Here is a 13,913-nt window from a genome sequence, read left to right as displayed (position 1 = left end):
CTGTAGAAACAGCTCATTAAAGTAGCAATTGCAGGTTACCACTTTTTAGTGTGTTTTATTTTTTTTATTTTATATATTTTTTACCAAACCCACTCTATGATAATGAGGATCTCATGAAACAAAATCCAATTTATTATACTGTACAATACCTAAAAAAACGTATATAATTTTTGTACATACAGTAATTTTATTTCCATTTCAGGCAAGATATTGACTCCCAAGAGGGGTTAATTGTAACCTGATATGAGTGGTGTATATTGGTAAGTTTGTGTACGTGTACACAAAGGGAGAGATATTCAGTCCTGAGTGAATGGACACTAGTATTAGTACTCTCCCACTGTGACTGGGTGAACTTCGGATTTTCAGAGTCAGACACTGGGAAGGTAAGAGACAAATTGTCACACAAGTTAGAATGATTTAGAAAATTCTTGTCATCAAAATAATGTAAACAAAAAAATTCCAGCGAAGAAATTATTGTGTGTCTTTTCTTGAAGATGGTGCTCCCCTCTCTTCTCGGGATCTTGTGCTTAATCTCTACAGGTTTCTGTGTGAGTATTAAAATGCAAACATGAAACACATAAGTTCTGTCCTCATATCTCTTTTAGGGTGTTTTAAAAGTTCCAGAAGTTAATTTATATCCATTTTTTTTAATATCCATTTTATATCCATTTTTGTTTAGAAACTGATACAGTACAACTGATTCTAGAAACTGAGCTGTTCATGTTTAAGATATCAGATATGTATTTATATAAGATATAAGACAACAAGCGTTGTCAATTTATGTTCGAAAAAACTCTGTGACCATAGTAAATATTTATATATTTGCTAATTGATTAAATGTAAATAAACTGTATCATCTATCTATTCCCTTCCATACTGGTTAGATGTGTAGGACACCCAGTTTTGTAATGTTTACGTCTTCTTAAATTAATTTGCAGAGTAAAATTTGATGCATTTTTGGAGACAATACGCATTAAAGTAATAGTTTTCTGGGTGAATTATCTCTTTATTTATTAGTTTTATGCAAGGATGCTCTTGGCCCTGTGTGTTTCGTTGTAGGTGAGGCAGCCAACTGGTGATATCTGGGGAGAGTATGGGCCGTATGGAGCCTGCAGCCGCACATGTGGCACCGGAGTAGCTGTGAGAACCAGGGTCTGCAACACTATGAGGTGGGTGAATGTGCATGTTTGTTTGTGTTTATTGCATTTTCCTTTCTATCCTATTGTATCATAACTCTATCTTTTGATATTTAGGACGGATGGTGGACACAATTGCGTGGGGCCATCCAAATCCTACAAACTCTGTAACACACAAGTAAGCAACTGATCACCCAAACAAATACAGACACAAACAGACATTTGTGTGTGTGTGTGTGTGTGTGTGTGTGTGTGTGTTTTCATGGTGGGGATATTCAATAGTTTATTAGAGTTAGAGTTTGTTCACCCAAAAATACAAATTCTCTCATCATTTACTCACCCTCATGCCATCCCAGATGTGTATGACTTTCTTTGTTTTGCTGAACACAAATGAAGATTTTAAAAGAATATCTCAGCTCTGTAAGTCCATACAATGCAATTGAATGGTGGCCAGAACTTTGAATGTCCAAAAACCATATAAAGGCAGCATAAATGTAATCCAGTAGTTAAATACATATCTTCAGAAGCGATATGATGAGTGTGGGTGATAAACAGATCAAGATTTAAGACCTTTTTTCCTATAAATTCTCCTCCATGCTCAATAGGTGGCAATATGCAAAATGTGAAATGCCAAAAACAAAAGAAAAAGAATGTGAAAGTGAAAGTTAAGATTTATAGAAAAAAGGACTTAAATAGTGATCTGTTTCTCACCAACACCTATCATAATGCTTCTGAAGACATGGATTTAACCACTGGAGTCTTATGGATTACTTTTATGCTGCCTTTATATGCTTTTTGGACCTTCAAGGTTCTGCCCACCATTCACGTGCATTGTAAATTGACTGTTTTTATTCAACTAAAAAATGCTATTTAATCTCACAAAACATACCTGGCAAATTAGATTAAATAAAATTAGAAAATTTAGAAATTAACAATTAGAAATACATCCTTGAGGTAACAATTTCAGGCTATTTCTTTTTTCAGTGTTGGCTGGTCCCCACAATGTAGCTAAGGGCTGAACAATAAATCGAAATTGCGATATGACGTAGTGCGATTATCAAATAAAAAAGGCTGCAACTTAATTAAATAAATAAATAGTCTGCACGTGCTTACTTTGGCTTACGAAATGGACACAGCTCTGTTCTCTGTAGTGTTACACATACACAAAGCGTGTGTGAGGCTAATGAGTGAGTGTGTTAAATTTACAGCAATTTAGATTCACTTACTTCACTTTTTTGTAATTCCAAATATGCTTGGCTGCTAAAAGTTACTATCCAAATCTAATGGAACCTCATAACACTGGGTTTTTGTGGACAGAAGAGTGGATGAGAGCATTTCTCTGCATTAAAAGGCATAGTCAACTACAGAAATGTCTTTCTTCAGTGTTCCGCCAAAATAATATCTTGGTTTGACCGGACCACCATGTTTTATAATAATATGGTACTGTTTTATAATAATATTAATTATAATATTTCCATAACATATTTTTTTAACTTAATATTAAGTTCCATTGGCAATAGAGCATGTTTGTCCATGACTTAATTTAATTTTGGTCTAAAGGAAACACTTTCTAGGGTTTTTCACTTTTTTTATGTTAAAAATCATATCGCAGTTCAAATCACAATTGCAATATTTTCAAAAATAATCGCAATTCGATTTTTTGTTCAAATCGTTCAGCCCTAATGTAGCTATTTTCAGATGTGATCCTTGTTAGAACATTTGATCACCACAATGTTGTACAAATCTAACCCACACACAAATGCACGTATATAGACAATGTGCGTCCAGATAATCAATTACACGCTATGTTTTAATAAAAGTGTATTGTGGTCTTGTAACTTTTGTGCTCCGTAAAGGAATGTCCTGCTGGATCTAGAGATTTCCGTGAAGAACAGTGTTCTCAGTTTGACCGCATAGAATTCCAGGGAAAACGTTACACCTGGCAGCCATACTATGGAGGTAAAAATGTACTTAATAAAATGTTATTTGATAAATTATACTGAATAAGCCAGTTGTTTTGAAAGTTGATAGGATAATTCTAAAGGGTTAGTTCACTCAAAAATTAAAGTTCTCTCATAATTTACTCATTTACCCTCATGCCATCCCTGATGTGTATGACTTTCTTTCTTCTGCTGAACACAAAAGATTTTTAGAAGAATATCTCAGCTCTTAAGGTCCAAACAATGCAAGTGAATTGTGACCAGAACTCCAAAAGCTCCAAAAAGGAGATAAAGTTAGCAAAAAAGTAATCTATAAGAGTCCAGTAGTCTCAGTGTCTTCTGAAGCGATTCTGAGCGGTTTTGGGTGAGAACAGAACAAAATATAACTCCCATTTCACTGTAAAATTGACAGCATTCTCCTTGGCAATCATGATTTCAAGCTCGATTACACTTCCTATAGTGCCATCTAGCGCTCTGCGCATGCGTCAAGTGCTAGGAAGTGTAACTGAGCTTGAAATCATGATCGTGCCTAGAGACTACAATGACAAGATGTAAAGAGAAAAAAGGTGTTACATTTTGGACTGTTCTCACCAAAAAACCAACTGGATCGCTTTAGAAGACATTGATTTAACCAGTCTTTTGGTTTACTTTTATTCTGACTTTATCTCCTTTTTGGAGTTCTGTTCACCATTCACTTGCATTGTATGGACCTACAGAGCTGAGATATTCTTCTAAAAATCTTTGTTTGTGTTCAGCAGAAGAAAGAAAGTCATACACATCTGTGATGGCATGAGGGTTAGTACATTATGAATTTTCATTTTTGGGTGAACTGTCCCTTTAAGATAGGTAGCTGAAATTACTGCCAATGCTAAGAGATTTTATTCACTATGATATCAGGATTACTTTAATTGGAGCTTTAAATCGTTAAATTACAATGAGTGCAAGACTTTGATATATAGAGTATAGCATATAATTAGATGTAATGTAAGGTTATGTAAGAACATTTTGGATAATCTCATCTCTTTTTATGGTCAAAAACATTCCTCAGGCAGTTCAGTGGACTGGTGTACTAAACTGAGGCACTGTATTCACATGGTTTGATTGTGTTTTTGTCCAGCTTCAAACCCATGTGAGCTTGTATGCGTGCCTAGAGGAGAGAGCTTCTACTACCATCACCGACCCACTGTGGTGGATGGTACCCCATGCTATGTGGGCCGTAGAGATGTCTGTGTGGAGGGTGTCTGCAGAGTATGTGTAAATTAACTTTAACACAAAACCACACACACAAACACTTCATTCTAACACCCTTATCTTTGCTGAAAGGCGGTGAGCCATGGCGAGATTGTGGAAGTTAAAGTTCCCTCTTTTCCCATCACCACCAGACATGGTCCTGGGGCCTCTGACCATTTAATGGACACCTTCACGTAAACACCTTGTATTAAATGTGAACTTGTTTTCATTTGAACATTCTTCAAAATGCTTAGTTTTCTTTTAGGGGTAGGGTTAGGTTGTTGGTTATAGGCCTAGTCTATAGTAATAATTAGCTTTATATATAAATAATAGAAGCCTATCATATGTCCCGATTTTAGATAGCTTGGTAAATGTGTTTTATGTGTTTGTGACTGTGTGTTTATAGGTACACATTTGACTCCTATTCAGAGTGTTCAGTTCACTGTGGTGGAGGCATACAGAGCCGTACTGTGCTCTGTATTAATGAGAGAACATCAGTTGTAGTAGACGAATCCCTCTGCATGGCACTAGGCCTCAGGAGACCAACTTCTCAGCTGGCCTGTAACCAGTATCCCTGTGCCGAGTACAGTGTCGGTCCCTTTGGCGATGTATGTAATTAGCACATTCACACTTACACATGCACATATACCCAGGGGAATATTTTATTGCAGCAGTTGCTGTTTCATAGCTGGAGTCTTGGATGGATTACTTTTATTCTGACTTTATCTCCTTTTTGGAGCTTCAAAGGCCTGATCAACATTCACTTGCATGGAGCTACAGAGCTGAGGTATTCTTTTAAAAATCTTCGTTTGTGTTCAGCAGAACAAAGTCATGAACATCTTGGATGGCATGAGGGTGAGTAAATGATGAGAGAATTTTCATTTTATATGATGTCTGTTTGTCCATACTATGCAAGTTAAATGGGTCCAAAACTTTCAAGCTCCAAAATGGAAATAAAGGTAGCATAAAGGTAATCCATACAACTCTAGTGGTTTAATCCATGTCTTCTGAAGTGATTTTGGGTGAGAAACTATACAAGATGTAAAGATTTTCATTGAAAGGAGTTCCATTTTGGTCTGTTTCTCACCCAAAATTGATTGTATCGCTTCAGAAGACATGGAATAAACCACATCAAAGACATGACCATGATTTTTGTATTTGCTCGTCAGTTACAGGTGGTATTAGGCAGAGGGACATTCTCATTTTATAGAGCATTTGATTTGACAGAAATATATGTGGTTCAGAGCGAATCATCAATATTTTTGGATCCGTTTTGTTGGAAACATTTTCTAGGATGTTTAAATGCACATTGTGTTAAAACTGAGTTTTGTTATCATTTAGGAACACATTAACGTAGAAATGTCTTCAAAGCAAACACACATTGACCAAAAGCCACAAAACTACCATTTTGATTTTAGCATAATTTTTTGTATCTTCCAGTGTTCAGTGACATGTGGTGAAGGACATCAGACACGAGAGGTGTTCTGTGTCGGGGGCAGAGGGGAGCGTGTCCCTGAGCACCACTGTAGTGGTCTCTCACACCCACATGATGTCAGATCGTGTCAGAAACCAGCTTGCCACCAAGTCTTTAGATACTACACTGGAGACTTTAGCCTGGTGAGTGAAGGAAGGAGGCGAAGGACATAAACAGTAAGATCAGCATTAAGCATATTTCTCTCTGCCATGTCATCCTTTTCCCTTTTGTCTTTCAGTGTACCCGTAGCTGTGGAACTGGCACTCGGGAGCGCAAGGTGGTGTGCATGGATTTGGATCACAATCAATATGGTGATGAAAGATGTGCTTCACTTAGCAGACCTCAAGCTGTGGAGAACTGCAACACACAGCCCTGCCCCAACACACAGAGTGAGTTTCATCATGGCTTTAAATGCTGTTATCATTTACTCACCCTCATATTATTCCAAACCTGTATGTCTTTCTTTCTTCTTCTCATGCTGTACTTGTGCTGCTTTGGTTTAGTGGTGCCCAGCGTGCAGGACCCCAGTGGTTACGAGAGCTCCTTGCGTGGATTTGTGCCTCATACCCATGATGCACACACAGGTTAAAATGTTTCTGGTTGAAGATTACTTTTTATTCCTGTATGCAGTCCTTATGTGTTTATTTTTTTTATTTTTTATATGTGCTTGATTTTGTTCTACATTTGGTCCATGGATAGTTCATAGACCAAGCGATCCATACCCTTCTGTGTCTGGCCCACATTGTGCCCAGTCATATTATGGCTGCTGCCCTGATGGCCATACTGCAGCCTCTGGCCCTCGAGGAGAAGGCTGTGCTCAGGAAGATTGTCATAGGACCAGGTACAGACATGCAGTCAAATCATCAATCCATATAGTCACACAGATAGTTGAATTCACATCCTACTTCATCTGTAATTTACTCACTTTTCATCCCATCTACATAACCCAAATCTTCCTAATAATCAACTATCACCATTCACCCTTTTTTAATATCCTATGAAATCAAAATTGTAGTTTCACAAGTTCACTGGTTCACGAAGTCCTGGAATGGATTAAGGTAAACGGATTTGCATGAGACAACCCCCCCCCCCCCCCCCATTTATATACATTAAAAATTTGGAGGAAAAAAAATCACTTTTAGCAGATATACACATTTAAAATGTATAGTCTCTTCTGGGAAAACAGACCAAAAATATTGATGAGTCATGTTGCACTAGTTTTATCCCACATCTGTAAAACACTTGGATGTATTTGAACACTTCTTGCATGTTCTTCTCATTATTTATGGCGTGTGATAGATTTGGCTGCTGTCTGGATGGGGTAACAGCTGCCCATGGTTCTGGAAGAGCAGGATGTCCTGATTTCATCTATAGGGTAAAACAACTTCCTTCTATGCTTTGTATATCATTAGGATTGCACAGATGTATCTGCTGCCGATATTAATCGGCCAATTATTGACCAAATTAAAACCACTGGCATATCGGTTATAAGCATGAAAATGCTTATAACTGAAAAATTTTCTTTTGCCGTGTAATTCTGTCTCACAAAATTTGTATAGAAACACCGGACTTAAGTAATCCGATGGCAAAGTTGTCACGGGGGTTCTCGTAGGCGTGCATGTACTGTTTGAGTTTAGAGGGTCAGACGCCAGTAGGTGATGCGCACGTTTTTCTTTTTTCTGTTTTTTTTTTTTTTTTTTTTTTGGGAAGTTCGGGGTTTGATTGTTGCACAAGATGTTATAATCTTGTTTTTGACACACAATCTATTTTTTCTTATATGTTAAAATGTCAGATGTTAATATGAGTGGATTGTCTCTCTCCATGTGGAATGTGAATGGGTTGGGGCACCCCATAAAAAGAAGGAAGGTTATTTTTCTTCTTAAGCATAAGAAATATGATATAGTGTTTCTTCAAAAAATGCATCTTTACCCGCAGGAAGTTGAACAATTTGGGAAGATATGGGGTGGACATATTTTCTTTAGTGCAGGCTCAAGTAAGAGCAGGGGAGTCATTACACTGATAAGTAAACATCTATTTTGAGGAGACTTTAATTTTTTGATGGACTCAGTTCTTGACCATAGTGAAGCAAAAGTGTGCAAGCCCCCTAGAGCAACATTGACGCTTCACAGGATGTGTAAAAACCTTGGACTTACAGATATTTGGAGACTTTTGAACCCATCTGAGAGGGACTATAAATTTTTTTCATCAGTCCATAAGATTTACTCTAGAATAGATTTTTATATATATATATATATATATATATATATATATATATATATATATATATATATATCTAAGTCCCTCATTTCATCAGTTGCTGATTGCTCAATTGGAAACATAGCCTCAGATCATGCCCTGGTGTGTTTAGAGGTGTTGCCACATATGGAGAAAAGGAAATCATATAGTTGGCACTTTAATGTTTCCCTTTTTACAAAATCCTGAATTCCAACAAATGTTAAAGGCTGAAGTCAATGTCTATTTGGAGACCAACTGGTCCTCAGTACCCTCTGTGGGAGTGGCCTGGGAGGCACATAGGGTGGCTCTTAGGGGCTGGATCATACAGTATGCCGCATTCACCGAAAAATCCAAAGCACAAGAACTCGTGGAATTGGAAGGGAATATTAAAAGTGCAGAGACAGAGCTGAAGCACCGAATGTCATCTAATGGCCTCAGAGAATTAACCCGGTTGAAATACAGATATAAGACTATTTTGTCACGGAAGGTGGAGTTTTGGCTATTCAGGACAAGACAGTTATACTTTGAGTCAAGGGACAAGGCAGGAAAACTTCTGGCTAGAGAGTCTTTTTCTACCATTCCCTCAGTGAATTCTCAATTTTTATTTTTTATTCTATTTATATTTCTTTTTCTTTTTTTTCTTATTTTTTTCTCTGTCTTGTTACTGTATTGCATTGTTGTGCACTGGAAGCTCCTGTCACCAAGACAAGTTCCTTGTATGTGTAAGCATACCTGGCAATAAAGCTGATTCTGATTCTGCTGGTGGTGAAATATTTACCTCAGCCATTGATATTAATAATGCTTGATTTTAATCTCTATAGTTCTATAGTCTACTGATGAGGATATTAGAAACTTGTGGTGGAACCATTAGAACTTCCTAAACTGATGACTGAGCAAAAAATTATCTTGATTCTGAGATAAACTTGGAGCTTGGTGAGGTAATTAAGGCCTTGCCTACAGGCACGGCCCCGGGACCAGATGGCTTTGCTGCTGAATTTTTTTAGATCTTATGCTACAGAACTGGTTCCACTTTTTAAAAAAATAAAATTGTATCCCCTTTTCTTCCAATTTGGAATGCCCAATTCCCACTACTTAGTAGGTCCTCGTGATGGCGCAGTTACTCACCTCAATCCAAGTGGCGGAGGACAAGTCTCAGTTGCTGTCGCTTCTGAGACCATCAATCCGTGTGTCTTATCACATGGCTCATTGTGCATGAAACCATGGAGACTCTGCATGTGGAAGCTCATGCTACTCTCCACGATCCACGCACAACTTACCATGTGCCCCATTGAGAGCGAGAACCACTAATCGCGACCACGAGGAGATTACCCCATGTGACTCTACCCTCCCTAGCAACCGAGCCAATTTGGTTGCTTAGGAGACATGGCTGGAGTCACTCAGCAGATTCAAATTCACAACTCCAGGGGTGGTAGTCAGCGTCAATACTCGCTGAGCTACCCAGGCCCCCACTGGCTCCACTTTTTCTCAAAGATTATACAGAATCATTAAAGAATGGAAAGCTTCCGCCAACCATGATGCAAGCCTGGATCAGTCTGATTCTTAAAAAGGACAAAGATCCAAGGGAGTGTAAGAGTTACCATCCAATTTCCCTGATCCAGCTAGACATAAAAATATTGTCAAAAATTTTGGCTACCCGACTAAGTAAAGTTATGACATCTCTTATACATATAGATCAGGCAGGGTTTATCTGGGCCCGTAACTCTTCTGATAACATTAGGCGTCATGTGGGCAGTGGCGAACGATCAGACTCCAGTCGCGGCCATCTCACTTGATGCTGAAAAGGCATTTGATATGGTAGAATGGGATTATCTTTTTAAGATTTTGGAAATGTACGGATTCGGGAATACTTTTATTGGATGGATTAAGTTACTTTATAGACACCCGGTAGCGGCAGTACAAACAAATCGATTAATTTCAGATTATTTTACTCTGCATTGTGGCACCCGGCAGGGTTGCCCTCTTTCCCCATTATTGTTCTGTCTTGCCCTGGAACCATTAGCAGCTGTGATAAGAAAGGAGGATGATTTTCCAGGGGTGGTGGCAGGAGGTGTGGCGCATAAGCTTTTGCTTTACGCAGATGATATTTTATTATTCGTCTTCGACCCTACTAGATCTATGCCTTGCCTCCACATAATTATTCATTCCTTTTCTAAGTTCTCAGGATACTGAGTTAATTGGTCTAAATCCGAAGCTTTGGCTCTGACAGTGTACTGCCCGGTAACGGCTATACAGCCGGGTGCTTTCCAGTGGCCCAAACAGGGCATTAAGTATTTGGGTATTTTATTCCCAGCAAATTTGTGTGATTTAGTTAGAGTTCATTTTGACCCTTTAATAAAAAGTTTTTTGAGCGATGTGGGCAGGTGGGCTTCATTAAATTTATCTATGATTGGAAAGGTTAATGTTATTAAAATGAATTGTATTCCAAAATTCAACTACCTGCTACAGTCTCTCCCTATAGATGTCCCCCTATCTTATTTCAAGCAATTTGATAGCATAGAGGGGTCCTTCATTTGGAATGGTAAACGTCCCAGATTACATTTCAGTAAATTACATAGGCTGATTGACAAAGGTGGGCTAGGCCTACCCAAGATTTTGTTTTATTATTATGCATTCGGTCTCTGACATTTGGCTCATTGGTCGCTCCCACCTGAGAGAGCCCCTCCCTGGTTTTGTATAGAACAGGAATTTCTTGCCCTTATTTCGCCATTACAAAGCCTTTCTATCAAACCAACCAGAGAAGTTAAGTTGCACCCCGTTATCTCGCATTTGCACTCGGTATGGACAAAAGTGTCCAGAGTGTTTTATTCATACATTTATTTAAATGTTGCCTCGAGCATGTGGCTGAACCCAAAATTATGTATTAAGTCCCCTTTCTGCTGGACAGAGTGGATTGTGAGAGAGGTTAATATGCTCAGTGACTTATATGAGAGTGGAGTGTTGAGATGCTTTGAAAATATGGTTCAACATTTTGGGATTCCCAGGTCTCAGTTCTTCAGGTATTTACAGCTGTGCCACCTGCTCTGTACTATTTTTTGGGAGTAGCATACACCCCCCTAAAGTTGCAGATACTCTGGGAGTGGTGATTACTGCTTTTGGAAAAGGTCATGAGGCATCAGTGTATTACTCCCTGCTAATTTAGTGTCTGGGGGATGGAGCTTTAACTTCTGTCAAGAGATTATGGGAGAAAAATTTAAACTTGATATTGGAGGAGGGAGTGTGGGCTAGGATTCTAAAAAACATCAAGTCTTCATCTAGAGATGCAAGGGTGCACCTTATGCAATTTAAGATTTTACATAGATTCTATTGGACCCCCTCTAGATTGTATGGGCTTGGTCTGAAAGGCACACCCACCTGCTGGCGATGCTAATCAGAAGATGGGGACACAACCCACGTTTTTTGGAGGTGTGTTAAGATCCAAGAATTTTGGTTGAGGGTTCAGAGGTTTATGTGTGACACTGGGCACTCAAATTTCATTTTGCCCCAGACTCTGTATTTTAGGCGATGGGGCGATCATTAATATAGGGCATAAGTACATAAAAAATTGGGTCCTAGCCAGTGTTATGATCAGCAGACCGGTGGGGATGGATATCGGCTGGAGCACCCTCATTTCAGGAGTGGTGCACAGAGATGGGCAGGGTGGCGGCATTTGAGGAGGTGGCGTATAGAAAGCTATGCAACCGGAAGTTGTTTGAAAAAAGTGGGGCAGCTATTTGGCATTTTTGGAGTGCTCTCGGGGAGGGTCATTGGAGAGGGACTTATAGTTTTAAATGTGTGTGTTTATTATTATTATTTTTTCTTTCTTTTTTTTTTTTTTTTTTGTTATGTATGTATGTATGTATTTATTTATTTATTTTTAATCTGCCTGTGTACTCGGGCTTGGCCACAGGAATGTTTGTTGGGGGTCGGGGTGGGGTTGGGGATTGGAAGGGGGGAAGGGAAATAATGGGGTTTAAGGGGGATAATGGTTGACTCTGTTCATTAATGTTTTGTTTTGTTATGTGTCATGCTTGAGGAGCAACCAATAAAAATGTTAATCTGAAAAATTATATGAAGACTCTCTCCAACACTTGACCTCTTTTGGTTTTCTTTTGTTTTCAGGATTATAGCCCAGTTCGTCAACCCTCTGCTAGTGCATGCTCTTTGACACAGGATGTTGGGTCCTGCTATGAATGGACATCTCGTTTCTACTTTGATTCTTCCTCTGGCTCCTGCTCACAGTTCTGGTATGGTGGTTGCCAAGGCAATGGCAATAACTTTGTATCCAAGCAAGAATGTGAGCAGACATGTCAGGGTGCTGCCAGAGGCATTGCCCCAAGGGAGCCGACATCCAGGAGAGTGGTCAATGGCATCAGAGGGTACAGACTGAGATCACGTGCACGTGCATGAGTGGGAAAAATGAAGGGTTACTGTAATCCCAATTATAAACACACAAAAATGTATTCAATATACAACAATTATTTATTTAAAGGTCCACTCAGTAATTTTTAATGTTGTGCTGGCCATTAAAACCGTCAAAAGTTTTCAGTTACAGATAGATACCATAGCAGAAATGCTCTATTTACAGTCAGCCATGATTAATTTATTCTGTGAGAAAAAGTGTCCAATAACAAGGGGGGTTTCAAAGATTAAATGAGTAGTACTTGGCTGGTTATATAATGTTAATATAATATTAATGTTAATGTTGCCCCCACGAGGTGACCGACTCCATATAGAATAAATATGGAGTCTTCATCTCATTTAAGTGTACATGATTTTAAACATATTTATAAAAACTACTATGCATTTCTTTATTTATAAGACTTGTTAATGAGAAGAAAAAAATTACTGAGTACACCTTTAAACTTCAATGGTCAGTTCAGAGAAATACATTTACTAGTCAAACCTAACAGCATCAGAACAGCATGTACATTTTAATGATTTCATGAAAATAAACATTTGTTGATGTTTAGAATAAAGCTAAAAAAAAATATTAGAAAGTTATATATACTTTCATTCACTCATATGCTTTTCAATTCCTATGTTGTCAATGTTCTTTCAACTTTATATTCTTGCTATTGCCATTAAAGTGAGAACACAAACCATGAACACTGAAGTTGATTCCACTTTTTGGGCACTCACAGTGCACTTATGAGGATTTACAAGAATAAATATCTTCTATGCAAATCTTCATTGTTTGTGATATTTCCCATGCAATGCAAAACCCTCATAATGTTGTAATGACTTTTGGATCATTCTTACAATTTGTACATTTTTAATTTTGTAAGTCCCCAGTACAAGTTATGGTATTTATAATGTTTAATTTCACCGGATTACAACTAAAATAGTCTTGGTAATAATAATAAAAACTATTTATAATGTTGCACACTGCTGTGAGCCTAAAAGTCCATTTTTAAATAATTGAAATAATTTCACTAGTGTCATTTCCTCAGATCTGCACATCAATCATCTTTTGAAAAAAAAAAAAAAAAAAAAAAAAAAAAAGAAAGGACCTAATAATTAGATTTCTGTTTTTTCCCCCTACATACATTTAACTGTTTGGTATTACATTCTCTCACTAACTTGTCATTCTGTCAACATTGATAGTGGTGAATTTTTTTCTGTCCCTTGATTTATTGTCCATCCTGTTGTCATGATACTGTAACCTTCAGCTGATGATATATAGTATGAAATTACATCAGTTAATGTAAATTTCAGATTTCAATGTATTTATGTTAACAGAAATAAAATAGTCAAAATAAATTTACAATTATGTTTTCTAGATATAATTCACAGACCATGAAGTGACTACTTTTCCACTGAATGTCCACCCCTTTATTTTTCACCCTGACCTTGCCCAAGTAACCATGTACATTTTTAGTAATTTAGTTTAAGCTGTAT

The 13,913-nt window shown here is 37.8% G+C and overlaps 1 protein-coding gene across 1 annotated transcript; it reads left to right on the top strand.

The window, feature by feature from the left end:
- The first annotated feature begins 315 nt into the window (after positions 1-315).
- On the top strand, positions 316-13,216 carry LOC127410355 (papilin-like). The gene is made up of 14 exons (XM_051645571.1): positions 316-383; positions 495-548; positions 1,060-1,169; positions 1,254-1,314; positions 2,993-3,095; positions 4,194-4,324; positions 4,400-4,500; positions 4,713-4,914; positions 5,747-5,923; positions 6,019-6,169; positions 6,284-6,364; positions 6,480-6,621; positions 7,080-7,155; positions 12,135-13,216. Exons 2-14 carry the CDS (start codon positions 495-497, stop codon positions 12,420-12,422), a joined length of 1,677 nt encoding a protein of 558 aa, XP_051501531.1. The 5' UTR covers positions 316-383; the 3' UTR covers positions 12,423-13,216.
- Positions 13,217-13,913: the final 697 nt, after the last annotated feature.

Source organism: Myxocyprinus asiaticus, chromosome 19 (assembly GCF_019703515.2).
Source record: "Myxocyprinus asiaticus isolate MX2 ecotype Aquarium Trade chromosome 19, UBuf_Myxa_2, whole genome shotgun sequence".
Classification (NCBI taxonomy): Eukaryota; Metazoa; Chordata; class Actinopteri; order Cypriniformes; family Catostomidae; genus Myxocyprinus; species Myxocyprinus asiaticus.
The sequence above is the reverse complement of the archived record's forward strand: the minus strand, read 5'-3'. Positions and strand labels throughout refer to the sequence as shown.